At 46.4% G+C, this 27,618-nt stretch overlaps 1 protein-coding gene across 1 annotated transcript; it reads right to left on the bottom strand.

Annotated features, from left to right (window-relative positions):
• Positions 1–595: 595 nt before the first annotated feature.
• On the bottom strand, positions 596–26,689 carry LOC132893829 (ketohexokinase-like). Its single transcript, XM_060932974.1, has 8 exons — positions 26,585–26,689; positions 23,275–23,391; positions 23,000–23,134; positions 21,920–22,054; positions 13,605–13,677; positions 7,454–7,600; positions 4,414–4,502; positions 596–904 (listed from the first exon to the last, which is right to left on the bottom strand). The coding sequence occupies exons 1-8, from the start codon at positions 26,674–26,676 to the stop codon at positions 817–819; spliced, it is 876 nt and encodes a 291-aa protein (XP_060788957.1). The 5' UTR covers positions 26,677–26,689; the 3' UTR covers positions 596–816.
• Positions 26,690–27,618: the final 929 nt, after the last annotated feature.

Raw genomic sequence — 27,618 nt, 5'->3', positions numbered from 1 at the left:
GTTCTTTATCTTGTAAAGAAAGAAAACTGGTTGACCTTTGTTTACTGCAGGCCAGACGCTGTATTGCACTATGTTGGAAGAATGTTAGTTGCCCCTCTTTTAACCACTGGTTAAATAACAACATCGGGTTTGGCCCTAGAGAAACTGACCTATATTGTTAGAGGGAGGGCTTCTGAATTCTACATCATTTGGAGGATTTTTCTGGAACTGTTGAGGGTTGGGGGTATGGGGGGGACAGCGGAGGAATGAGATAATGAAAGGCATTTGATTTGTTGTTGGGAGTGTATGATGTAACCTATATTTAATATTTGTGGTATCTATTATAATTATTAGTTTTGTTTGTTTATTTATGTTTATGTATTATATATGTATGTGTATACATATTGTATTATTTAATTCTTATTTAATTTATGTATTATTTTTATTATTTGTACTGCCATACGTTTATGATGTTCGTTGTGTTTGATGTTGTTATAATTAACAGAAAAACCAATAAATATATGTTTAAAAAAAATATATATATATATATATAAGGTGACGCAGCAGCTAAATTCAGTTAGACAAACATCAAAATGGAAAAGAAACCCTGCCCCAACTGTAAAATATGGTGGATGTTTTGGGACTGTTTTTCCTCCAAAGGCCCTTGAATTCCATGAAATAGCAGGACATTTTCAATCAAAATCTGGCTGCCTCTGCCAGGAAACTAAAACTGGGTCATCACTGGATCTTCCAGCAGGACAATGATCTGAAGCACATGTCCAAATCAACACAAAAATGGTTCACTGACCACAGAATCCAGCTTCTGCCATGGCCATCTCAGTCCCCTGACCTGAACCCCATTGAAAACCTGTGGGCTGAGCTGAAGAGGAGCGAGCACGAGAGAGGGCCGAGGATCCTGGATGATCTGGAGAGAGTGTGTAAAGAGGAATGATCTCAGATGCCCTGCTCTGTATCTCCAACCTTAGAAAATGTTATTGGAGAGACTCAGTGCTGGTTTACTGGCAAAGGGAGGGTGTACAAAGTCTTAAATACAGGGGTGCCAATAATACGGGGATGTGGTTTTGTTGAAAATAATTATTTCTTAATGAGGGATTTGTTTTTCTCTGAATAAATTTATTTCAATTAAAGGTTGGATTTTTCAATTTTTTTTTTCAGGTGTGAGATGAAGCGACTTCACTACAGAGATGGATCCAGACAGATGCAACCGATGCATGTGCATCGTTCAGAAATATATGTGCACCACTTGGCATCGGTCATGGGGTGCTTGTTTATTTTACCGGTAGCCAGCTCCGTGGGCTATAACCATGCTCAACCAACAGACCAATGGTTCAGGATCTGACCACCTGTGGTAAGCAGTGACGCTTACCTGACCTAATTACCTGTATTCTCACGATGCTTTGTATAGACTGTTTGCACATGACGTCACGTCCCATGACCCTCTCTGATTTAGCGGTGTCCACCATCTTTGTGGAATAACACATGCATAGCAATAAGTACCTTCATACAAAATGCCACAAATTTGCACAGTTATCAGCTGCTCGAACAATTCTGTTAAGGCTGGAGTCAGATTGTTTAGTTTACCCACTTGTCAAAATGCCAGAAAGACCCCAAATGGAAGCTCTAACCCATAGACGACAGAGGCAGTGGCTTGCAAATCTGAACAAATCGGACATAAAAGAGACCAGCTATAAATATGTATGAGTATGTGCAGATCATTTCGTAAAGGGTAAGTTTATATTTCTACCGTTTATGTGAACCATAGACAAAATATATATAAAGATGCAACATACTGTATGTGATATACATGTAAGCGCTACTCCAATTTATATTGCAGTTACAAATGCATAGCACAAAGCCCAAGTAAAATGGCAGCATTTTCAACTTAAGGCATCTTCAGGCCCAGACCAAAACGTCATCTATGCTACTCCAGGATCTACTGTATGCGGATGATTGCGCTCTTATCCCCATTCCTTTGATGATGCTCAGCTCATTGTTGACAACTTTTCAAGAGCTTGCTGCAGATATGGCCTTACCATCAGCATCAAAAAGACAGAGGTACTACGCCAGCCGAGGCCTGGATCACCACCATGCTCTCAGTCCATCACTGTGTGTGGAGAAGCATTGAAATCGGTCAAGAAATTCTGCTATCTTGGAGGTATTCTTGCACAGAATGCTAAACTCGATGACGAAATCACAGCACGCATCAGTAAGGCTGGTTCTTCCTATGGCCGGCTGCAACACCGCCTCTGGTCTGACCATGGCATACGGCTAAGCACAAAAGTCCAGGTGTACAGGACTGTGGTACTGAGCACTCTCCTCTATGGCTGCGAAACATGGACCCAATACCGTCGTCACGTCAAAGCACTGGAGCAGTTCCATCAACGCTGCCTTCGCAAGATCTGCAACTTGACCTGGAAGGACAAAGTTCCTAACACTACAGTTTTAGATCGCTGTAAAATCCCAAGTGTAGAATTGCTTGTTACACGCGTACGGCTACGCTGGGCCGGGCATGTAGTGCGCATGGGTAACTGAAAGGATTCCAAAAGCCTTCGTGTTCGGCGAGTTGTCAACTGGAAAAAGATTGCAGGGCAGACAGCATAAGCGCTACAAAGATGTCCTTAAAGCTTCTCTGAAAGGCTACGGGATTGACCCTGGGTCATTTGAGAAGCCTGCCAAAGATCGGACTCAGTGGCGCAGGACCTGCAACAAGGGATGCCAGCTGTTTGAGGAAGCAAGGACTGCCAGGCTGAATGAACAGTGTCGTCGTCGCCATGTTGCTATTACTGCCCCGCAAGCTTCACAAGATTCACAGTTTGTCTGCGTTGACTGTCAGCGAGTTTGCGCTTCGCGCATCGGGCTGATCAGCCATCGCAGGCATAGACACTAAGTGGCCAGGGACGGAGATTCATCGTATCGATGACTCAATCCATCATCATCAACATTTGATCACATCAGGAACTTACTAGATCCTTACAGTAAACTTGCACTAAACTTTAGTATGCTTTCATCTGCTTCCCAGTGACGAAGCTAATAGTTAACACCAGGTAATTCACGATGTCTGTGTAATTCACACTCGGCCACATCTGTACATCGTCTTCATACTCTACAATGTTGCTGTACGGATCCACCCTTGAACATTCTTTTATCTTTTCCCTGTATCTGACCTTGTCACTATTACTCAATTTGTCACATATTTGTGAAAAATTAAAGTTTGCTAATGTACTCTCCTCGGTCGCCATGGATGCTATACCACAAAGGTGGCAGACACAAAATCTGAGAGCATCATGGGAGATTCGTGGCGTAAGTGCAAACAGTCTATAAAACAAATCCAGATTAGGCACTGACACTCAAATTAGGACACGATAAGATCAAGACGAAAACTCATCTCGCAGTATCAAGAAGCAACAAGATAAATGAAAGACGTGCCAAGAAAGCCAGATTAGAAGCAGCGCAAACCTGAGTGAGTTTGGATACACAAGGAGAACAACGTGGGTCAAGTTTGCCCGGTGAGATATTAGCGATGCTGTTCCAGTAACCCAGTAACTTTGGTTTACTTATACACCTTTTTGTTTTGTAACCCCCTCCCAATTTTCCTGGATCCGCCCCTGCTTAACATTGTGACTTAGCATTTAAGTTTATAATGTAGTTTATTTATCAGCCCTGCGATGACCAGGCAACTTGTCCAGGGTGTACCCCGCCTTTCGCCCGTAGTCAGCTGGGATAGGCTCCAGCTTGCCTGCGACCCTGTAGGACAGGATAAAACGGCTACAGATAATGAGATGAGATGAGATGACTTTATTGCACAACTGGGACGGAGACGGAAAGCTCACTACTGACCTCTAGTGGAGAATAAAATATACCACTGCAAATTTCTCACCTGTACAATGCTCTAATAGCCAGCCACTACATTGCAGGTACAGACGCTCAACAATGAGATTATTTATAAAATAAATATTTTTTGAACGAATTATGTGAAATTGAACAATTTTCCGCGGCACACCTGATGATCTCTCACAGCACACTAGTGTGCTGCGGCACAGTGGTTGAAAAACACTGCTCTAATTTACTGTAGTCTGCTTTACAAAGAAATCTAATTCCATTATTATTTGAACTCCAGGTGAAGTCTGTCTTCATTAATATACAGAAAGTAACATTTTATTACAGGCTGTAAATAAAATATAAACCTGATTATATTTTCCCTCCAGATTTCAAACTGTTCCAGCTAAAGAACCCCTTTTCACTGATCTTTTAAAGCCAAGAATATCGTTAAAGGAACAAAACTATAAAATGTGTACAAAAAAGAGGAACAATGACAAATACGGTTCACATAAATCTTGTTAATTGTGTTAAGGGTGTGAACAGAATATTCACTGCATTTCAGCATTAAAGATGATTTAGTTGTTTATTTCTTACCCATCTTTAACACGGCTGTAAAACCCCTTCACTGCGCTGGATGCCGACTGAAACCCAAAATGCAGTGCCACATCTTTACTCACAAACACCTACATGACACACAGGAATATACATGTTTATATTTTAAGACATTGCACATAATGCAGTAAAATCGAACTGTAGCAAAGTCAGACTGGAGTAAAGTCGGACTGGAGTAAAGTCAGACGGTAGTAAAGTTGAACAGTAATAAAGTCAGACTGGAATAAAGTTGGATGGTTGCAAAGTCATACTGGAGTAAAGTTGGATGGTAGTAAAGTCAGACTGGAGTGAAGTCAGACTGGAGTAAAGTTGGACGGTAGTAAAGTCAAACTGGAGTAAAGTTAATGGTAGTAAACTCAGACTGGAGAAAAGTTGGATGGTAGTAAAGTCAAACTGGAGTAAAGTTAATGGTAGTAAAAGTCAGACTGGAGAAAAGTTGGATTGTAGTAAAGTCAGACTGGAATAAAGTCAGAGTAGAGTAAAGTCAGACTGGAGTAAAGCTGGATGGTTGTAAAGTCAGACCAGAGTAAAGTCAGACTGGAGTAAAGTTGGACGGTAGTAAAGTCAGACTGGAAAAAAGTCAGACTGGAGTAAAGTCGAGACGGTAGTAAAGTCAGACTGGAATACAGCCACACTGGAATAAAGTCAGACTGGAGTAAAGTTGGACGGTTGTAAAGTCATACTGGAGAAAAGTTGGATGGTAGTAAAGTCAGACTGGAGTGAAGTCAGACTGGAGTAAAGTTGGACGGTAATAAAGTCAGACTGGAGTAAAGTTAATGGTAGTAAAGTCAGACTGGAGAAAAGTTGGATGGTAGTAAAGTCAGACTGGAATAAAGTCACACTGGAGTAAAGTCGGATGGTAGTAAAGTCAAACTGGAGTAAAGTCAGACTGAAGTAAAGTTGGACAGTAGTAAAGTCAGACCGGAATAAAGTCAGACCAGAGTAAAGTCAGACCGGAGTAAAGTCAGACCGGAGTAAAGTCAGACTGGAATAAAGTCAGGCTGGAGTAAAGTCAGACTGGAGTAAAGTCAGACTGGAATAAAGTCAGACCGGAGTAAAGTTAATGGTAGTAAAGTCAGACTGGAGAAAAGTTGGATGGTAGTAAAGTCAGACTGGAGTAAAGTTTGATAGTAGTAAAGTCAGACTGGAATAAAGTCACACTGGAGTAAAGTCGGATGGTAGTAAAGTCAGACTGGAGTAAAGTCAGACTGAAGTAAAGTTGGACAGTAGTAAAGTCAGACCGGAATAAAGTCAGACTGGAGTAAAGTCAGACCGGAGTAAAGTCAGACTGGAATAAAGTCAGGCTGGAGTAAAGTCAGACTGGAGTAAAGTCAGACTGGAATAAAGTCAGACTGGAGTAAAGTTGGATGGTAGTAAAGTCAGACTGAAGTAAAGTTGGACGGTAGTAAAGTCACACTGGAATAAAGTCAGACTGGAGTAAAGTCATACTGGAGTAAAGTTGGATGGCAGTGAAGTCAGACTGGAGTGAAGTCAGACTGGAGTAAAGTTGGACGGTAGTAAAGTTAGACTGGAGGAAAGTTGGATATTAGTAAAGTCAGGCTGGAGTAAAGTCAGACTGGAATAAAGTCAGAGTGGAATAAAGTTGGACGCTTGTAAAGTCATGCTGGAGTAAAGTTGGATGGTAGTAAAGTCACACTGGAGTAAAGTTGGATGGTAGTAAAGTCAGACCAGAGTAAAGTCAGATTGGAATAAAGTTGGACTGAATTAAAGTTGGACGGTACTAAAGTCACACCGGAATAAAGTCAGACCAGAGTAAAGTCAGACTGGAGTAAAGGTGGATGGTAGTGAAGTCAGACTGGAGTGAAGTCAGACTGGAGTAAAGTTGGACGGTAGTAAAGTCAGACTGGAGGAAAGTTGGATATTAGTAAAGTCAGGCTGGAGTAAAGTCAGACTGGAGTAAAGTTGGATGGTAGTAAAGTCAGACTGGACTGAAGTCAGACTGGAGTAAAGTTGGACGGTAGTAAAGTCAGACTGGAATATAGTCAGACCGGAGTAAAGTCAGATCGGAGTAAAGTTGGATAGTAGTAAAGTCACACTGGAGTAAAGTCAGACCGGAGTAAAGTCAGACCGGAGTAAAGTCAGATTGGAATAAAGTCAGACTGAAGTAAAGTTGAATGGTAGTAAAGTCAGACCGGAGCAAAGTCAGACCGGAGCAAAGTCGGACGGAAGTAAAGTCAGACTGGAATAAAGTCAGACTGGAGTAAAGTCGGACGGTAGTAAAGTCAGACTGGAGTAAAGTTGGACGGTAGTAAAGTCAGACTGGAGTAAAGTTGGACAGTTGTAAAGTCATACTGGAATAAAGTTGGACGGGAGTAAAGTCAGACTGGAGTGAAGTCGGACGGTAGTAAAGTCAGACTGGAATAAAGTCACACTGGAATAAAGTCAGACTGGAGTAAAGTCAGACTGGAGTAAAGTCAGACTGGAGTAAAGTCAGACTGGAATAAAGTCAGACTGGAATAAAGTCAGACTGGAGTAAAGTTGGATGGTAGTAAAGTCAGACTGGAGTAAAGTTGGATAGTAGTAAAGTCAGACTGGAATAAATTCAGACTGGAGTAAAGTTGGACGGTTGTAATGTCAGACTGGAATAAAGTCAAACTGGAGTAAAGTTGGACGGTAGTAAAGTCAGACTGGAATAAAGTCAGACTGGAGTAAAGTTATACTGGAATAAAGTCAGACTGGAATAAAGTTTGACGGTTGTAAAGTTATACTGGAATAAAGTCAGACTGGAATAAAGTTTGACGGTAGTAAAGTCAGACTGGAGTAAAGTTGGACGATAGTAAAGTCAGACTGGAGTAAAGTTGGACGGTTATAATGTCAGACTGGAATAAAGTCAGACTGGAGTAATGTTGGACGGTAGTAATGTCAGACTGGAATAAAGTTGGACGCTAGTAATGTCAGACTGGAGTAAAGTTGGATGGTTGTAATGTCAGACTGGAATAAAGTCAGACTGGAGTAAAGTTGGGCTGGAGAAAAGTCTGATAGTAGTAAAGTTGGACTGTACAACGTCTCCATTGGAGAAAAGCTGATAGAATGAGGGACGGGTTTTCTCAATCTCCACAGAGATAGTGATCCTGTTCTTCTCCTCATGTGTGGCGTTGTAGCTTTTCACCTGCTCGATCATCTTCACCTGTTCATCAGCGTTACGACCCTGAACACACACACACACATACATACATACATACATGTATGTATGTGTGTATATATACCCCTCCTAGAACTGCCACCTTATTGTGGTGGAGGGGTTTGTGTGCTTGAATGATCCTAGGAGCTATGTTGTCAGGGGCATTATGCCCCTGTCAGGGTTTCCCAAGGCAGACAGGTTCTAGGTGACAGGCCAGACCAAGAGCAGTTCACCAAAACCCCAAATGGAGCAGCAACCTAGGACCGAGACGTCGCCCGGTATGGCACAGCCGGGGCCCCACCCTGCACCCTGGGGTCGGGGCTCGCATGCGAGCGCTTGGTGGCCGGGCCTTTGCCCATGGGGCCCGGCCGGGCTCAGCCCGAAGAGGTGACGTGGGCCCGACCTCCTGTGGGTTCACCACCCACAGAGGTAGCAGTAGGGGATTGGTGCAGTGTGGATTGGGTGGCAGTCGAAGGCAGGGGCCTCGACGACCTGATCCCCGGACACAGCGGCTAGCTGTTGGGACATGGAATGTCACTTCGCTGGGGGGGAAAGAGCCTGAGCTTGTGCGGGAGGTTGAGAGGTACCGGCTAGAGATAGTCGGGCTCACCTCCACACACAGCTTGGGCACTGGAACCCAGCTCCTTGAGAGGGGCTGGACTCTCCACTTCTCTGGAGTCGCCCATGGTGAGTGGCGGCAGGCTGGTGTGGGCTTGCTTATAGCTCCCCAGCTCAGCCGCCATGTGTTGGAGTTTACCCCAGTGAACGAGAGTGTCTCGTCTCTGCGCCTTCGGATTGGGGAGAGGGCTCTTGCCGTTGTTTGTGCCTACGGGCCGAATAGCAGTGTAGAGTATCCGGCCTTCTTGGAGTCCCTGGGAGAGGTACTGAGGGGTGCTCAGACTGGGGACTCCATTGTGCTACTGGGGGACTTCAATGCTCACGTGGGCGACGACAGTGACACCTGGAGGGGCGTGGTTGGGAGGAACGGCCTCCCCGATCTGAACCCGAGTGGTGTTTTGTAATTGGACTTCTGTGCTAGTCACAGTTTGTCCATAACAAACACCATGTTCGAGCATAGGGGTGTCCATAAGTGCACGTGGCACCAGGACACCTTAGGTCGGAGGTCGATGATAGACTTTGTTGTCATTTCATCTGATCTCCGGCCCTATGTCTTGGACACTCGGGTGAAGAGAGGGGCTGAGCTGTCAACTGATCACCACCTAGTGGTGAGTTGGATCCGCTGGCGGAGGAGGAAGCTGGACAGACCTGGCAGGCCCAAATGTATGGTGAGGGTCTGCTGGGAACGTCTGGCCGAGCACTCTGTTGGGGAGGTCTTTAACTCCCACCTCCGGGAGAGCTTTTCCCAGCTTCCGGGGGAGATGGGGGACATTGAGTCTGAGTGGACCATGTTCTCTACCTCCATTGTGGACGTGGCTGTTCGGAGCTGTGGCTGCAAGGTCTCCAGTGCCTGTCGTGGCGGCAATCCCCGAACCCAGTGGTGGACACCAGAAGTAAGGGATGCCGTCAAGCTGAAAAAGGAGTCCTATCGGGCCATGTTGACCTCCAGGACTCCTGAGGCAGCTGATGGGTATCAGCAGGCCAGGCGTGCTGCAGCTCGGGCAGTTGCGGAGGCAAAAACTCGGAACTGGGAGGAGTTCAGGGAGGCCATGGAGAAGGACTATCGGTCGCCTCGAAGAAATTCTGGCAAACCGTCCGGCGCCTCAGGAGGGGGAAGCAGTACTCTTCCAACACTGTTTACAGTGCGGGGGGGGAGCTGTTGACCTCGACTGGGGACATTGTCGGGCGGTGGAAGGAATACTTTGAGGATCTCCTCAATCCCACCGTCATGTCTTCCATTGAGGAGACTGAGGCTGATGACTCAGAGGTGGACTCGTCCATTACCCAAGCCGAAGTCACTGAGGTGGTTTGCAAGCTCCTCGGTGGCAAGGCACCAGGGGTGGATGAGATCCGCCCTGAGTATCTCAAGTCTCTGGATGTTGTGGGGCTGTCTTGGTTGACACGCCTCTGCAACATCGCGTGGCGATCGGGGACAGTGCCTATGGAGTGGCAGACTGGGGTGGTGGTCCCTCTTTTTAAGAAAGGGGACCGGAGAGTGTGCTCCAATTATAGGGGAATCACACTTCTCAGCCTCCCAGGGAAGGTTTACTCCAGGGTACTGGAGAGGAGAATTCGACCGATAGTCGAACCTCGGATCCAGGAGGAACAATGCGGTTTTCGTCCTGGTCGCGGAACACTGGACCAGCTCTATACCCTTCATAGGGTGCTCGAGGGTTCATGGGAGTTTGCCCAACCAGTCCACATGTGCTTTGTGGATCTGGAGAAGGCATTCGACCGTATCCCCCGTGGTATTCTGTGGGGGGTGCTTCGGGAGTTTGGGGTTCGGGGCCCTTTGCTAAGGGCTGTCCGGTCCCTGTACGAACGGAGCAAGAGTCTGGTTCGCATTGCCGGCAGTAAGTCAGACCTGTTCCCAGTGCATGTTGGACTCCGGCAGGGCTGCCCTTTGTCACCGGTTCTGTTCATAATTTTCATGGACAGAATTTCTAGGCGCAGCCAGGGGCCGGAAGGAATCCTGTTTGGGAACCAAAGGATTTCATCTCTGCTTTTTACAGATGATGTTGTCCTGTTGGCTTCTTCAAACCAGGACCTCCAGCATGCACTGGGGCGGTTTGCAGTTGAGTGTGAAGCGGCTGGGATGAGAATCAGCACCTCCAAGTCTGAGGCCATGGTTCTCAACCGGAAAAGGGTGGCTTGCCCTCTTCAGGTTGGTGGAGAAGTCCTGCCTCAAGTGGAGGAGTTTAAGTATCTCGGGATCTTGTTCACGAGTGAGGGAAGGATGGAGCGTGAGATCGACAGGCGGATTGGTGCAGCCTCCGCAGTGATGCGGTCGCTTTACCGGTCCGTCGTGGTCAGAGGTGGAAAAACCCGGGTGCAGAAAGTAAAAACCCTGCCACATTTTTGCTCCAACCAATTCAATGAACAAGCTGATCCTAATTACCACAACCCCTAAGCCAGATTGATGAGCTAATTGGTGAAATCACCTGTGTTGAGAGCACAGGCAGAAGGAAAACCTAAGCAGGACTTTTACTTTGTCAATCCAGTTTTTCCACCTCTGGTCGTGGTGAAGAAGGAGCTGAGCCAAAAGGCGAAGCTTTCAATTTACCGGTCGATCTACGTTCTGACTCTCACCTATGGTCATGAGCTTTGGGTAATGACCGAAAGAACAAGATCGCGGATACAAGCGGCCGAAATGAGTTTTCTTCGCAGGGTGGCTGGGCGCTCCCTTAGGGTGAGAAGCACAGTCACGCGGGAGGAGCTTGGAGTAGAGCCGCTGCTCCTCCACATCGAGAGGAATCAGCTGAGGTGGCTCGGGCATCTTTTTCGGATGCTTCCTGGACGCCTCCCTGGGGACGTGTTCCAGGCATGTCCCCCCGGGAGGAGGCCCCGGGGAAGACCCAGGACATGCTGGAGGGACTATGTCTCTCGGCTGGCCTGGGAACGCCTCGGTGTTCTTCCCGAGGAGCTGGCCGAGGTGTCTGGGGAAAGGGAAGTTTGGGCTTCCATGCTTAGACTGCTGCCTCTGCGACCCGGTCCTGGATAAAGCGGAAGAAGACGAGATGAGACATACATACATATATGTGTGTGTGTGTGTATATATATATGTATGTATGTATATATATACACACACACACAAATATATATATGTGTGTGTGTGTGTGTGTATATATATATATATATATATATATATATATATATAAAATATTATATATGTGTGTGTGTGTGTGTGTGTGTGTGTATGTATGTATACAGGGCCGTCGACAGGGGGGGACAACCGGGTATTTTGTCCCGGGCCCAGGCATGAGGGGGGGCCCAGAACTGGTCCCTCATGAAGATGCCATTAATCATTCTGTTTCATTTCAAAATGTGTTGATTTGGGGGAGAAAAATGTGCTATATTTGCATTCAATGAATGATTTCTGGTTCTTTTGCCTTTATTGTCTTCGAAAATAGATTCAAGAACCCACCTACCACCCCTAATGCAGAAATGGTTTGGTCTTTGATTAAGGCGCCAAATAACACGGCACTATTCCATCATAACGCTTCGACAATAAGCGTGCGAGCCCGTTTGCTAACATGCACAAGTCAGGAGCAAAGAAAAGAAAAGAGAAAAAGAGATGAAGAAGCCAAGAGCCTCAGGGGCTCACTGCATAGATATTTTAGAAAAAATTCAGATGATGCAGCAGGTGGTGAAGGCAGTGGGGCAGCTGAGCCAGGTAAGACACAGATAACTTTTTTCCAGCCCCGTAATGTAACCCCAGCACGCGCGACGCGCCATTCATAATTATAAAGTAGGGGATAGCAGGGTACACTGAGTGAACACTGAAATGCACAGGGCATTGAATTATTTCATAAACATATCGGTTTAATAACACTGTGTTGCATATATCTCAATGAAGCAAAGAATAGCACATTGGCCCGCAATCATATCCAAATGTTTTAGGCACGCTTGCTGAGCTGCGCTGAGCTGGACTCCGGTTAGCTGAAAGCCCGTGGAACGCTGCCTCTTGTTAATTAAACCTTATTTTGTTGGAAATCATCCCGTGTAGATACGACGGCATGTGAAATTGCCAGCTAGATAGAGTTTAATGTAACGAATGGGCTATAAATGGGGTGTTTTGAGGTTAGTCTGTTGCAAAACATTAAACTTTCGCTTAGACTGGATACTCTTCAAACAATTCCCTTGCTCAAGTGAAAAATGATAGGCCTGTATGAAAAGCGCAATTAATGAAAGTAGCCTAATAAGCCCTAAATGAATAAAACAACCTCTGTTTTATTGTTGTTGCTTACACGTTAAGATTTTGAAATCTTCTCGGTCCAGTTCTATATCCAGGGAACGTTGTAATCCTTTTGGTTTATCCGTAATAAACGTGTCAGCCCCCAGGTCAGATAGGCTAATGTTACGTGGTTGGGAGGGTGTCAATTTTTTTTGTAACATTCTAAATCGAGTACGGAAAGGACGTTTATGAAAAACAAGACAAAAAAATACACTGAAAAACTCACTGTACACATCACTAGTGGCACACACGGACTGGCCATCGGGAGTAGCGGGAGTTTTCCCGGTGGGCTGGCGGAGAAAAAAAAAAAAAAAAACAGTTGCGCGCTGGCCTTTAATATGATAAGCAATGTTAACAGTTTCTTTAAGAAACTGTTAACATTGCTTATTACAGTTGCGCGCTGGCCTTTAATATGATAAGCAATGTTAACAGTTTCTTTAAGATACTGTTAACATTGCTTATCATATTAAAGGCCAGCGCGCAACTGTTTTTTTTTTTTTTTTCTCCGCCGGCCCACACTGAACCACCGGCCCACCACTCCCGCTACTCCCAATGGCCAGTCCGTGTGTGACTAGTGGTGATGCTTCTATGTTCAGATTTCGGGAAAGCCATAACTCCGTTCTCATTGAGGCCCAGTTCCATCCCGTAAACAATCATTTTGGTTTATCAACTACCTGCGCTCAAACATGTCACAGGAGAGGCTCAATGGGCTGGCTATGCTCTCTATAGAGCACGAACTTGCAAAGAAGCTGGACTTCAATGACCTTATTGACGACTTTGCCACAGCAAAAGTCCGGCGCATTGCATTTCGCACCTGAATAGTTGCAGACTAAGGAAATGTTCAAACTGTAAAATATGTTGAAATGTTGAAATAAATTTAAGGGTTGGAGTGAATGGAGACTGTGAAAAGAGGGGTTGGGTGTGGGTGGTTGCTGTGTGGCGATGTGCGTGCGCGCGTATGTGTGTGTGTGTGTGGGTGGGGGGTGGCACTCAGATTATTTTGTCCCGGGCCCAGCCAAAGCTGTCAACGGCCCTGGCCCTGTGTATATATATATATATATATATATATATATATATATATATATATATATATATATGTGTGTGTGTGTGTGTATATATATATATATTAAACATGTATGTTTCACTGTCAGTAAAAAATATAAAAGGATCATTTTTCACCTCAAAGTGAATCCACTTAAACTGACTGAGATCCACCTTTGAGAAATCATCTGCAGAAACATCAGGCAGGTTTCTGATTCAACAGAGACAAGAAATCAGGAAACTCATCCATCTCTTTCTCTCTCTCTCTCTCACACACACACACACACACACACACACACACACACACACAGAGCTTTAAATCTAACTGGAGGGGGCTAAAACATCTGCTCCAATCATAAGACAGATGTTCTATTTTGTTTCTCCTGACCGCCAGAGGCGGTGCTTTCAGCACATGGATATCCATCACACGAACATGCAGGTCGAGTAATAGTAACAACAAAGTCACGTGTGACCTGGGTGACGTCACCCCGTGACCCCGGCACAAAAGACCGGTGAACCCAGGAAGTGACCTCTTGCATCTTCTCGCGTTTTGCAGGTTGCGAGTTGGATTGGAGTTTGGAAATTTGGACAAAGCGCCGTGTTAGTTTCGTTACCCGTGGGGTTGGGGCTGTGCTTACGCATCCTCCAAGAAACTGCGTTAAGTCCATCAATTCCTTTTTCTCTTGTCGTTGTATTCGTATTTTGTTACTCCGTTAGCTGAGTGCTCTCGCTCAGTGGAGTTAGCTGACTAGCCCTCCGAGGCGGTGTCCTCGCCGCTGGAGGCCGGCTTGTTTTCATTCAGGTAAGTGGTTTTCATTTCATTTGAATTAAAGCGGTGTTTCTCGCCACTGTTTTGTTATCAGTTCTGTGGCGCACGGCGCCTATTTTTGTTAGTATTATCGACCGCCTTGTTTTGTGTAGCCTTGCCTCCGGCCTGTTCACGGGCTGGCTGTCTTGTGTGTTTTAGCGGTGTATGATGACCTTCTCACGCTAGTGAGTGACTGTTTAGTTGCGGCTGTCTTTTAAACCCGCGGCAGTAGGCTCGCGGTTCGCGAGGTCCGGGTGCTCCCGCTTAGGCCCTCGCACCATTTTTTTCCGACCACGGGTGTGTTCGCCCGGTCGTTTTTCGTTGCCGCCTGATTGTTTATTTCGTGTTACTTACTAACTATTGGGGTGTTCTCGCCCTATTTTTTAAGTTCCCTTCTGCCAGCCAGGTGTCATGGACCCTGACATCCCCCCGGCCTCGGGGGGGACAGGACATGGTGCCGGTTGCAGCAGCGGGGCCCAGCAAGCGCCGTGGGGCTCCCCCACACGTCTCCGCTTCCAAGGCGAAAAAGAAGCGCTCGGGCGATTTGGCTCGGAAGGTGGTGATGTCCGCCGAGCTGGAGGAGATGAAGGCCCTGCTGGCAAATCTCCAGCCTCCGCCACAGGGTAGCAGTGTTCCCGCAGCCACCCCTGCCTGGCAGCCCGACCGTTCGCCATCACCACCGCTTCTGTCACCGGCCGTGGATGCACGCGGCCTAGATGAGCTGTCGATCCAGGCGTCGGAGAGCTTTGACTGCGGTGGGTCTGACGGTCACGACTCCACCTCTCCGGCCGGTTCCCAGGCCACCAGCCATGGCACCGTGGCAGCGTCGGAAGGCGGACGCTCATCCATCCATCCAGCCAACGCTGAGGGCTGCATTGGCCCGTCTGGGTTTGGACACGCCCCCGGTGGCCCAGCATCAGAGTGCTTTTTTCAGAGGCTCCACACAGCCTTCCTCGTTGTCTGTTCTGCCCTCGGCCCAATACATTGAGGAGTTACAGAGGTGTTGGGCGGACCCCAGACGCCTTTCCCACCTCCCTAGTGACTGCAGGGCCCTGGCAGCAATGCAGGACGCCCCTACCTACGGCCTCCAGCAGATGCCCAACATTGAGCCCTCCGTGGCTGCCCTCATCCTTTCGCCCAACGAGGCTCTGCAGCCTGACGCCCGATGCCCCCGCACTCAATGCTGTGTGACCGACGACCTCATCGTGCGGGGATACGACACGGCGGCACGAATGGGTCGTATCGACAATTCCATGTCCCACCTGCTGCTGGCCCTCGCCCAGACGCTGGAGGGGACGAGCGCGGCATCACGGGAGCTGTGCGACGCGGCTCTCCAGGCCTTTGCCTACTCGTCGCGGGAACTGGGCCGGCTGATGTATCTCACCCTCGCCCGCCGGTAGATATGGCTGGCGCAGTCTCCTCTGGCCGAGCCCGACCGGCGTGTGCTGCGCTCTCTCCCTGTTGTCCCCGGGGAGCTGTTTGGCGAGGCCGCTCAACAAGCCCTGGACTGGAGTGCCCAGGTTGTCCAGGCGCGACAGTAGTTCGCTGGCCTCCGCCAGGTCTACCACCACGGCAATGCTGCCCAGTCCTTCAGGGGGCCCACACCGACTCCGTCTCGGCCACGCACCCGCCAGGAGACCAGACGGGTTGATGACTTTCATCGCCCCACCACCTCCCGGACCCGCGGCGCCGCCCCCTACACCCAGTCCGCTCCTCGTGGCCCCCCTGGTGACCGACGGGGGCGGTCTGGGCGGCGCTGACATCAGCGCGCTGGCGGTCGGCCGCTTTTCCAGCGAACAGCTCCAACGCTGGAGAGCGTTGACCCCAGACCCCTGGGTGCTGGTGACCCTCACCGAGGGTTACCGCATCCAGTTCTGCCGCCGACCACCGCGTTTTCATGGGGTCAAACACACCACCGTGAGCCATCCGGGGAAGTCCCTCGTCCTCCGGCAGGAAATTGCCACCCTCCTGGAGAAAGGAGCAATCTCTCCCGTCGACAGGCAGAGACAGCAAGGTGGGTTCTACTCCAGGTATTTTCTGGTTCCGAAGAAGGACGGCGGTATCCGCCCGATCCTCGACCTGAGGTCCCTCAACTCCCACTTGAAGACCATGAGATTCCGCATGCTGCGTACAGTGAATGTCTTACACCACATCCAGGCGGGCGACTGGTTTGCCACCGTCGACCTGAAAGACGCCTACTTCCATGTTCCCATTGCGCCACACCACAGGCAGTTCCTGCGGTTTGCCTTCGAGGGCCAGGCTTTCGAGTTCAATGTTCTGCCCTTTGGGATATCGCTGGCACCCCGTGTGTTCACCAGGTGTGTGGCAGCGGCATTGGCACCACTTCAGGCACGGGGTTTGCGTGTCCTGCCTTACCTGGACGACTGGCTCGTCTGTTCACGGTCAGCAGCTCAGGCCCACACCAACATCACGACTGTGCTCTCACATGTCGCAGAGCTGGGGCTCAGGGTGAATTACAAGAAGAGCTCGCTGGTGCCCAGCCAGGAGATGATTTTCTTGGGCATGCACCTGGATTCGAGATCGTTGATGGCAACCCCCTCCCAGACCAGGATCCACAACATCCGCCTGCTGCTTGGCCGCTTCGGACGGGGCAGGTCACTCGCCCTGAAGACCTTTCAGCGCCTGCTAGGCATGCTTACGGCAGCCTCCTCTCTGGTCCCGCTGGGGCTCCTGGACTTACGTCCGCTTCAGAGGTGGCTCAACGGTCTCCACCTCCACCCGGCGCTGCACGGGCACAGGCTTGTGAAGGTGACAGATACTTTTTGCAGGCTCCTCCGTCCATGGAGGAGGAGGGCTTACCTTCTGCAGGGTGTTCCGCTGGCGGCTATCCCCTCCCGGAGGGAGGTCATCACCACAGATGCTTCCCTGGGAGGTTGGGGTGCAGTCTGGCAATGCCGGACCGTCAGGGGCTGCTGGAGTCCAGGGCAGCGACAGCAGCACATCAACGTGCTGGAGCTACGGGCTGTGTTCCTCGGCCTACAGCACTTCCTCCCAGGCCTGGCCGGCAGACACGTTCTGGTGCGGACGGACAACGCTACGGTAGTGTACTACATCAACCACCAGGGAGGCACCAAGTCCCTCCAGTGCTTGGAAGTGGCCGGCCAACTTCTGCGGTGGGCCCATCGACATCTCTTGAGCCTGTGTGCCATGTACCTGCCAGGCACTGCCAACAGGGCAGCGGATCTGCTGTCCCGCCAGGACCCCGATCCCGGGGAATGGAGACTCAACCCAGCGATGGTTCTCGCCATCTGGGAACGTTTTGGCAGGGCAGAGGTGGACCTCTTTGCCTGCCAGGAGTCGACACACTGCCCTCTGTGGTTCAGCCTCCACGGCCCCAGCTCCCTGGGCCAGGACGCGCTGGCGCATGCTTGGCCGAGGCAACTGCTGTATGCCTTCCCCCCTCTGCCGCTGATCGTGCCAACCCTACACAGGGTTGCAATGGACCACCACGGGCTGCTGCTTGTCGCCCCTCGGTGGCCGAGCAGAGTGTGGTTTCCCAAGTTGCTGCAACTTCTGAACGGCGACCCCTGGTGCCTGCCAGTGAGGACGGACCTGCTATCACAGCTGGGAGGGCAGATCTGGTACCCGGATCCAGCCCGTCTGCAGCTCTGGGTGTGGCCGCTGAAGGGCCGGACCCCCTGCTAGGTCTTTGTGAGCCGGCAGTGGTCAACACCATTGCAAGCTCTCGAGCACCCTCCACCAATGCCCTCTACGCCAACAGATGGAGGCTTTTCTCCAACTGGTGCTTGACTCAGAGGGAGGAGCCTACATGCTGCCCCCTGCCAACCATTCTACTTTTCCTCCAGTCTCTGTTTGACAAGGGTCTTACTCCTTCCACCATCAAGGTCTATGCAGCTGCCATCTCTGCTCAGCATGCCAGAGTTGGGGGAAGGACCGTGGGGTCCCACCCCTTGGTGGCACGTTTCTTGAAGGGTGCTCTCCGGTTGAGACCCCCCTGACGGAGCCGGGTACCCACATGGGATCTTCACTTGGTGCTGCAGGCTCTCTGCGACGCACCGTTTGAGCCCCTGCTCATGGCAGACATTTCATGGCTCTCTCTGAAGACTGCTTTTCTTCTGGCCATTACATCGACGAGGCACGTCGGGGAATTACACGCGCTGTCAGTCAGTGGGGAGTGCCTGCAGTGGCACTCCGGCAACAGTGGGGTCACTCTGTGGCCTAACCCCTCTTTCCTCCCGAAGACCCTCTCTGCTACCTTCGTCAACCAGCCCCTTAGCCTTGCGGCGTTCGAGGCGGGCCATGGTGAGAGGTCGGAACTTTTGTGCCCAGTTCGCGCCCTCAGGGTGTACGTGTCCCGTACGGAGGGCCTCCGTAGGAGTGACGCCCTGTTTCTGTGCCACACAGGGCCGAGGAGGGGTCTGGCGCTCTCTAAACAGGGGCTATCCAAGTGGATAGTCAAGGCCATATTACATACCTACAGGCACAGTGGCTCCCCGATTCCTCCGGCGGTCAGGGTGCACTCTGCACGGGGCGTGGCGGCCTCATGGGCATCACTGAAGGGCGTACCCCTTTCAGACATATGCAGCGCAGCCTCCTGGGTGTCCAGCTGCACCTTCACCAGGTTTTACCGTCTTAATGTCGTCCCACATAATCCTGTGGCGACGGCCGTCATTCCAGGCCCGTCGCAGCAGCACTGAGTACGGGTAGGCACTCCTCATGACCTGGCTGGTATTAGTCATCCATGTGCTGAAAGCACCGCCTCTGGCGGTCAGGAGAAATGAAATAGAATGAGGGTTATGTATATAACCGCGGTTCTATGAGTTTCGGATGACCGCCAGAGCTTGGCAGTCACTCGGAGTGTACACGAGAAGATTTGCCAAGAGGTCACTTCCTGGGTTCACCGGTCTTTTGTGCCGGGGTCACGGGGTGACGTCACCCAGGTCACACGTGACTTTGTTGTTACTATTACTCGACCTGCACGTTCGTGTGATGGATATCCATGTGCTGAAAGCACCACCTCTGGCGGTCATCCGAAACTCATAGAACCGGGGTTATATACATGTAGGTATCATGCCGCCATCTTGTGTCAGGACTACAATTCCCAGGCAACTTCCGTGTGACCTACGTCACGCGTGGGCGGGATCACCTACGTCAGTCTGCCATGCACGCATAAATCCAAGCGGAAGCTCCACCATCTTTGTCTCTCACGCCTGGCTTCCGATGAATCTGGATGTATAAAGAGGCGCTCTCCACCCAGAAAGACGTCTTCTTTCTTGCAAGATCCATCACTCAGCGCGATTTTCTTTCTTACCCTTGGCAAAGATAAACTCTAGAGTCGCGCGATCTTTAAACTCAACCTGAGTTACAACCGGTTTACTTGCATTAGAAGTGACGTCACGACTGCAGCCCAGGCAGTTAAAAGTTAAGAAGCGATTGAATCCTTTTTAACTCAAAAGCGCTGTGCATCTTATTCTGATCAGAGACTTTTCCTCACGAACGCTGAGGTTCGTACCAAGAATCCTCTGCTTTCCACGGGAACCACCCAAGTGCTCCGCTGGACCTGAAAGTTTTCTGCGCCTCCATCACGAGCGGCTCACGTGCTCCCACGGCGAGGCCCGAAACTACACCGGCGAATAGTTCTTCATATCTTGCTAAAGGCAGGATTAAGTAAGATTTTGGCATTTGGGCATAATTAGGATAGTCTTAGGAATTTGTTTTTTATTTGAAATAGTGTGAATTTAAACCCAGGTTTATCTGTTACACTGTTAGACACGCAGCGTGTTTTATTTTGGTTCTATGTTCTCTCAAGTGTTTAATAGATAGGCTGCGCATGCTTCTCTCTCTCTCTTATTCTGACCAACACTAATTTCTTTATCATACATTCTGACCTTATCAAGGTTTCAGTGAGTTTGGTAATGTTATGAGTGTGGAATCTTTTTGTTACTGAGAAAACATGTGCTCAACAGGCCTGACCAGGCCTGATACACTTTAGATAGCTTCCCTTTGTCTTTAGCAACACGTGCTCAGTAGGCCTCACCAGGCCTAACAACCACGCTTTAGCTAGGCCATAGGGCCTTTAACAAACACACTTTAGCTAGGCCATAGGGCCTTTAGCAAACTCACACTAGCAACACAAGGCTAAACACAGAGCTAATCCTTTGTTCTGTTTAGATAACATTCTTTTGTTTAGCTACCAACAAGCTAGGCCTCCACCACGTGTAGTTAGCTACACGAGGCTAAACACATGGTCAAGTCCTACACACACACACCTCACTACTTGTATATATTGATTTATTATTTTTATTTTTTTATCTTTGTATAATAAATTCATTTATTAAACAAACTGTGTTTATTTGTGTGAACAACAATATCTGAAGTCCCCAATCTTCTCAAAGAATTCAAAAAGGGTGCATATAAAAGTTATGTAATGTGGTAAGTGATTGTAATAATTTGGAAATATACCATAATTTAGCTGTTTGGTAATTTATTATTAAGCACCAGGAGTAATGGTATGATTCACTAAATGATTCATTGAACGATTCACCAAATGATTCACTAAATGATTCATTGAACGATTCACTAAATGATTCACTAAACGATTCATTGAACGATTCACTAAATGATTCACTAAACGATTCATTGAACGATTCATTGAATGACTCACTTCAAATGAGACTGATTCTATGGTATGATTCAATTCAAACGAGTCAAATTAAACGATTCAATGGGATTGATTCATTTTAATTATTGACCTTCAAAATTTAATGAGACTGATTTAACGAGATTGATCACTTAATTTCAATAGTTAACTGATTGCACCCACATACATAACCCTCGTTTTAATATACAGGTTTTTAATTATTATTAAGCATTATTAAAAACACTAAGAAATAATTTTATGAGTGGCATTAATAAGAGCTCTGTTAAACACTGAGTATTGTTTTGGACTCTTAAGAGTATTTCCTGAAATAGTGTGAAGTGTTTTAGGTGTTTTTCCTACAATCATTCACAGCATTATTAAAAAACAATTAAGTCATTTTCAGAGTTTTATTACATAGTATTATGTACTATAAAAATAATATTTAAAGTACTGTTTTTCATTAAAATCATTTTAAATTATTTTTAATTTTAAGAGCCTGTCTGTGTTTGTGCTTTTGTGTCTGATATACAATAAACATTTAAAAATATATCTGAGGAAATAATTAGATTTAAAATTAGATAATGACTATTTCATCTACAATAGTTCAATTAGGAACAAATGTAGCTGATTAGCATATTAATTAGCATATTAGTATACTGATTTGTTGATATTGTTAGAGTGAATTAATTCAGTTCCACTGTAGGCTTTTAATAATGTTCTGGGGTTTGGGGGTTTTATTTTATTTATTTATTTTTTTTTTAGCAAATCCTTCATGATGCAGTATCACAACACATAATACTGATATACAGTACTGAATAATGCTAAATAATGCTAGCTAACCAATGCTAGCCGATCAGGTCATGTTACGTTAGCTAACAAGTACATAACTGTTCTCTGGAACATCGTTATGCTGATTAGCGCATGCCTACAGGGGACTGATCATCAAATATTAACGTATGATGGTCGTGTGATTGTTGAGATTATTTCAGATTATTACTAATACAACTGTTATTATCATCTTACGTGTCATAGAGAACCACAGTGCGAGAATCTGACTTTTGACAAACAATACAACATGCACACGGCGTCTCGCCACACTGTTGCCACACTACACCAGAAATATCCACACCGCGGCAGCTAAAATCACCCACGATGAAGCTAACAACATAAACAAAAGCATAAGGTCAGGTTTATTAAGTTTGCATGTGCATCACTGCGCCACGTATTGCTAACATGGAGAACTGCAGTGTGATTATTCACCAGGCTGTTCCTGTTTTGCCATATTCAATTTAGCAAACTTGTTTACTTCCCTTCAGCGCTCAGAAGGAAGCATGATCTCATTGTGCTGCTTGAGTGTGTAGGGGAAGTCAATCAAACGCTGTAGCTGAAATGCTTTTCCTCTCAGATTTACTCCCTGAGGTCGCTCGCTACCTTGCTAACATGCTACACTAGCTAGCATTTTAACTATTTCCCAAACAGGCTACCTTGCTAACTAGCCAGCATGCTCACTAATTCACTAACTGCAATAAAAAGCCCCCAAACATTCTGTATTCCCATTAAAGATTTTTCATTTATCTTTTTTATTTATAAATATGAAGAGTATATGAACTGTATTTGCTAATATGAACTGTATTTGCTAATATCACTAATACTACTTGTAATATTTTTGTTACATTAAAGTACAAATCAAAACTGAGTGAATATCGTAAAATCTGTGTTGAGTTATTATTTTATTTTTGATCAATTGCTGTTACACATATTAGCCAGCTTAATATTCTTTTTCTTAATTATCTAGCTTACTAGTCACCTATCTCTGGAACTAGCTAATCAAATGTTCACTCAAGTGATCCTGAGTACAAACTGACATCACCGTTTAACCCTGTTCATCCTCATCTAACATTCATCAAATGGATTTCACAGAACGGCACTTAGGATGGATAAGTGCACTCAATGAAGAGGAAGTGAACGAGGGTGCACTAACAGCAGGATAGGAACAGAACCCCATGTGTGTGAAGTGTGGATGTTTCTCTTCAGACATGGACAGCAAGCAAGAAAGTATACACATGCGTACGCGCACACACACACACACACACACACACACACCTGTTCATGTGCAGGATGGTGCGTGTGCCACTGGTCTGGTTGCTGATGACCACGGAGGCAGGGCATGAGCACTGAGCATGCTCAGTAACAAGAGACACATCAATGTTGCACATTTTAAAATCATTCAGGATGAAGCTAAAGGGAACAAAGTATTTAAGTGTGTGTACACACACACACACACACTAAAAAACCCATGTATATGGTGCCCTGTGCCCACAGTTTGGTACGGTTACTGATCCGAATGCAGGGCTTTAATGAAGAGGAAGAGCACTTACTCTGCAATTGGTCCAGGAGCCAGAGAACCCATGAAGGCACAGGGAGCACTGAGCAGAGACAGAATCGTGCAGGAGTTTGAGGCGTTCCCACCTCGCTGCCACCTCTGGGACACACATCTGCAACACACACACAAAGTTTTTAATTGACTTCTATCTATATAAAAGTTCTTATTAGAAAATCATATCCACTCATTTTTAACATAAATTGCAGGAAGTTTGAAATTATTTTTGACAGTATAATTCACTCTCTGACATCAGCGGTGACATCATTACACTGTAAGGAGGCGTGTCTCCTGAGCGCCAATATTACATATCTGTGTGTGGCAAAAGTATGTGAACCTCTAGGATTAGCAGTTAATTTGAAGGTGAAATTAGAGTCAGGTGTTTTCAATCAATGGGATGACAATCAGGTGTGAGTGGGCACCCTATTGTATTTAAAGAACAGGGATCTATCAAAGTCTGAGCTTCACAACACATGTTTGTGGAAGTGTATCATGGCACGAACAAAGGAGATTTTTGAGGACCTCAGAAAAAGCGTTGTTGATGCTCATCAGGCTGGAAAAGGTTACAAAACCATCTCTAAAGAGTTTGGACTCCACCATTCCACAGTCAGACAGATTGTGCATGGATGGAGGAAATCCAAGACCATTGTTACCCTCCCCAGGAGTGGTTGACCAACAAAGATCACTTCAAGAGCAAAGGGTGTAATAGTCGGCGAGGTCACAAAGGACCCCAGGGTAACTTCTAAGCAACTGAAGGCCTCTCTCACATTGGCTAATATTAATGTTCATGAGTCCACCATCAGGAGAACACTGAACAACAGTGCTGTGCATGGCAGGGTTGCAAGGAGAAAGCCACTGCTCTCCAAAAAGGACATTGCTGCTCGTCTGCAGTTTGCTAAAGATCACATGGACAAGCCAGAAGGCTATTGGAAAAATGTTTTGTGGACGGATGAGACCAAAATAGAACATTTTGGTTTAAATGAGAAGTGTTATGTTTGGAGAAAGGAAAGCACTGCATTCCAGCATAAGAACTTTATCCCATCTGTGAAACATGGTGGTGGTAGTATCCTGATTTGGGCCTGTTTTGCTGCATCTGGGCCAGGACGGCTTGCCATCATTGATGGAACAATCAATTCTGAATTATACCAGCGAATTCTAAAGGAAAATGTCAGGACATCTGTCCATGAACTGAATCTCAAGAGAAGGTGGGTCATGCAGCAATACAATGACCCTAAGCACACAAGTCATTCTACCAAAGAATGGTTAAAGAAGAATAATGTTAATGTTTTGGAATGGCCAAGTCAAAGTCCTGACCTTAATCCAATCAAAATGTTGTAGAAGGACCTGAAGCGAGCAGATCCTGTGAGGAAACCCACCAACATCCCAGAGTTGAAGCTGTTCTGTACGGAGGAATGGGCTAAAATTCCTCCAAGCCGGTGTGCAGGATTGACCAACAGTTACCGGAAATGTTTAGTTGCAGTTATTGCTGCACAAGGGCACACCAGATACTGAAAGCAAAGGTTCACATACTTTTGCCACTCACAGATATGTAATATTGGATCATTTTCCTCAATAAATAAGTGACCAAGCATAATATTTTTGTCTCATTTGTTTAACTGGGTTCTCTTTATCTACTTTTAGGACTTGTGTGAAAATCTGATGGTGTTTTAGGTCATATTTATGCAGAAATATAGACAATTCTAAAGGGTTCACAAACTTTCAAGCACCACTGTATTATCAGCACATTACATGATATACAGTCCTGTGCAAAAGTCTTAGAAACATGTAAAGAAATGCTGTAGACCAAAAATGGCTTTAAAATAATGAAATGAAATGTTTCAACATTAAAAAACAGTATAAACAGCAGTAAGCCATAATAAATGAAACAAAGTCAATATTTGGTGTGAGACAATCCTTTGTTTAAAAAAAATATATACACTATATTGCCAAAAGTATTCGCTCACCTGCCTTGACTCACATATGAGCTTAAGTGACATCCCATTCCTAATCCATAGGGTTGAATATGACGTCGGTCCACCCTTTGCAGCTAGAACAGCTACAACTCTTCTGGGAAGGCTGTCCACAAGGTTTAGGAGTGTGTTTATGGGAATTTTTGACCATTCTTCCAGAAGCGCATTTGTGAGGTCACACACTGATGTTGGACGAGAAGGCCTGGCTCTCAGTCTCCGCTCTAATTCGTCCCAAAGGTGTTCTGTCGGGTTGAGGTCAGGACTCTGTGCAGGCCAGTCAAGTTCATCCACACCAGACTCTGTCATCCATGTCTTTATGGACCTTGCTTTGTGCACTGGTGCACAAGTCATGTTGGAAGAGGAAGGGGCCAGCTCCAAACCGTAAAAACAGTCTGCATGCCTAGGTGCTTGATTTTATACACCTGTGGCCATGGAAGTGATTGGAACACCTGATTCCAATAATTTGGATGGGTGAGCAAATACTTTTGGCAATATAGTGTATATAGTCGTCTCAGGTACAGTGAGTGCAGTTCTATAAGGAAATGAGCTGTAGGTTTTACTGAGCATCTTACAGAACCAGCCGCAGTTCTTCTGGACACTTTGACTGTCACACTCGCTTCTTCATTTTGCAGCAAAACCCAGCAGCCTTCATTATGTTTTTTTTTTTAATCTGAAAAGTGATCTCTTATGTAATGTGCTGCTCAGATACAAACTTTTTTTTCCCTGTAACATTTAATTTTGTGCTGGAAAACGAACATTTGGACTCTAAAATGTTTTTGCACTGACTCAATAATGTACAAGTCATAAAATAGAAATCGATAACAAAGTTTGTATAAAAAACAGGGTGCCTAAGACTTTTGCACACTGTACTGTAAGTTAATGGAATTAGATATAAGGTGGACACTTCTTGAAGCTTTTCTGAGATCAGACCTTCTTTCATTATTTCAGATCCAAACGTTTGCAAAAGCTGCATTAGTAGAAGGTTTTAATAAACACTTTTGACAGTGTTATAATGAGTTATAACAGTATCATACTGCTAAGTTTTTCTAACATTCCTCAAGTTTGTAGGGTGCATTGTGCACATCGCTAACTGATAGTCATTAGTGTATATTACCTGTTAGCTCCATTAGACTTGCAGAGCAACAGCTACACTATAACAGTAATGTCCTGGTTGATCTATCTGTAAAAACTGTGGGGTGTTTCTGAACCGCTCCTTTAACATGCACACAGCAGTAAGAGCTGTACTTTAACCCTGACTCTTTTTTCTTATTAATGCGCCGTTATAATAAAGGACAGAATTAAAATATTTTATTAGATTATTTTATTCAGTGTATAAACCTGGTGTCCGTGTCCTCTTCCGGAAATGTATCCACCACGTTAATGATGTCCAAACACACCAAACCTACACACAGGATCTTCTTCTGCTCCATATTTCTGTGTGTGTGTGCGTGTACTGTGTATCACGTGTGTAGTGTTGTGAGTGGAACATGGACTTGGGGTGAAAGTTAAACCATGCCGCGCTCTGATTGGTCAAAAGAGAGGAAGGGCGGAAGTTTGCCCGCTGTAGAAACGAATGAAGCTGTCTGGCCGCCATCTTACCACATCCATCGCATTACATAGTTTGCACATGACGTAACAGAGTCGGGGATTCCCTAGTGGCGGCCATCTTGTGGGGCAAGCTTACCGTAGGGGTGACTGAGCACACATTGTAACGCGCGAGTTACATTTTTTTATATATTATTTACATTTATAGTTACATTATTACTATTTAAAGCTAGCAATGGTGCACACCTGTTGTATTCACGGCTGTCGTAATAGGTCAGGTGATGACGTCAAGCGGAGCTTTTATGGAATTCCCACTGTACGGGAGCACGAAGGCGAGCAAACAAAGAAACTGAGCATACAAAGGAGAAATCTATGGCTTGCGAGAATCAACCGCAAGGATTTTCAGCCTTCCAAACACAGCAAAGTCTGCTCCGATCATTTTATAAGTGGTAAGTTGTTTAAATAAACAATCAATTGTGTTTAAGTTTGTTTTTGGAAACCATCGTGTAAACAATCTCTGGAGAATGCCTAACTGGAGCCGCTGAGTGTACGTTTACATTGTAATGTACACTTAATATCGCTCACGCAAGGGTCATTTTTGAAAAACATTTTAGGTCTATTCTGTATGATTTGATTTGTGTTTAATCAACTTATTACGGTTGCATAACATTCAACAGTCTATTTAATGCTAGAATATATGAAGTTGTATATATCAGACAGCCTTTAAAAGTTTGATGAAGTCAGTTTCAGGCTTTGGAGTTTGGTTAGGCTAACTCATATTAAACCATAGAGAAATATAGGCCTTCTACTCAGCCACGAGATGCAAA

Source organism: Neoarius graeffei, chromosome 11 (genome assembly GCF_027579695.1).
Source record: "Neoarius graeffei isolate fNeoGra1 chromosome 11, fNeoGra1.pri, whole genome shotgun sequence".
NCBI lineage: Eukaryota > Metazoa > Chordata > Actinopteri > Siluriformes > Ariidae > Neoarius > Neoarius graeffei.
The sequence above is the reverse complement of the archived record's forward strand: the minus strand, read 5'-3'. Positions and strand labels throughout refer to the sequence as shown.

Bases quoted from the DNA above. Each gene is read 5' to 3' on its own strand.
- LOC132893829 (XM_060932974.1), bottom strand. From the start codon at position 26,676: ATGGAGCAGAAGAAGATCCTGTGTGTAGGTTTGGTGTGTTTGGACATC. The intron at 22,055-22,999 runs GTGTGTGTGTGT...TTATGTTGTTAG, and splicing joins ACCATCCTGCACATGAACAG to CTTCATCGTGGGTGATTTTA. The intron at 4,503-7,453 runs GTACAGTCCAAC...TGTGTCATGTAG, and splicing joins TTTTCTCCAATGGAGACGTT to GTGTTTGTGAGTAAAGATGT.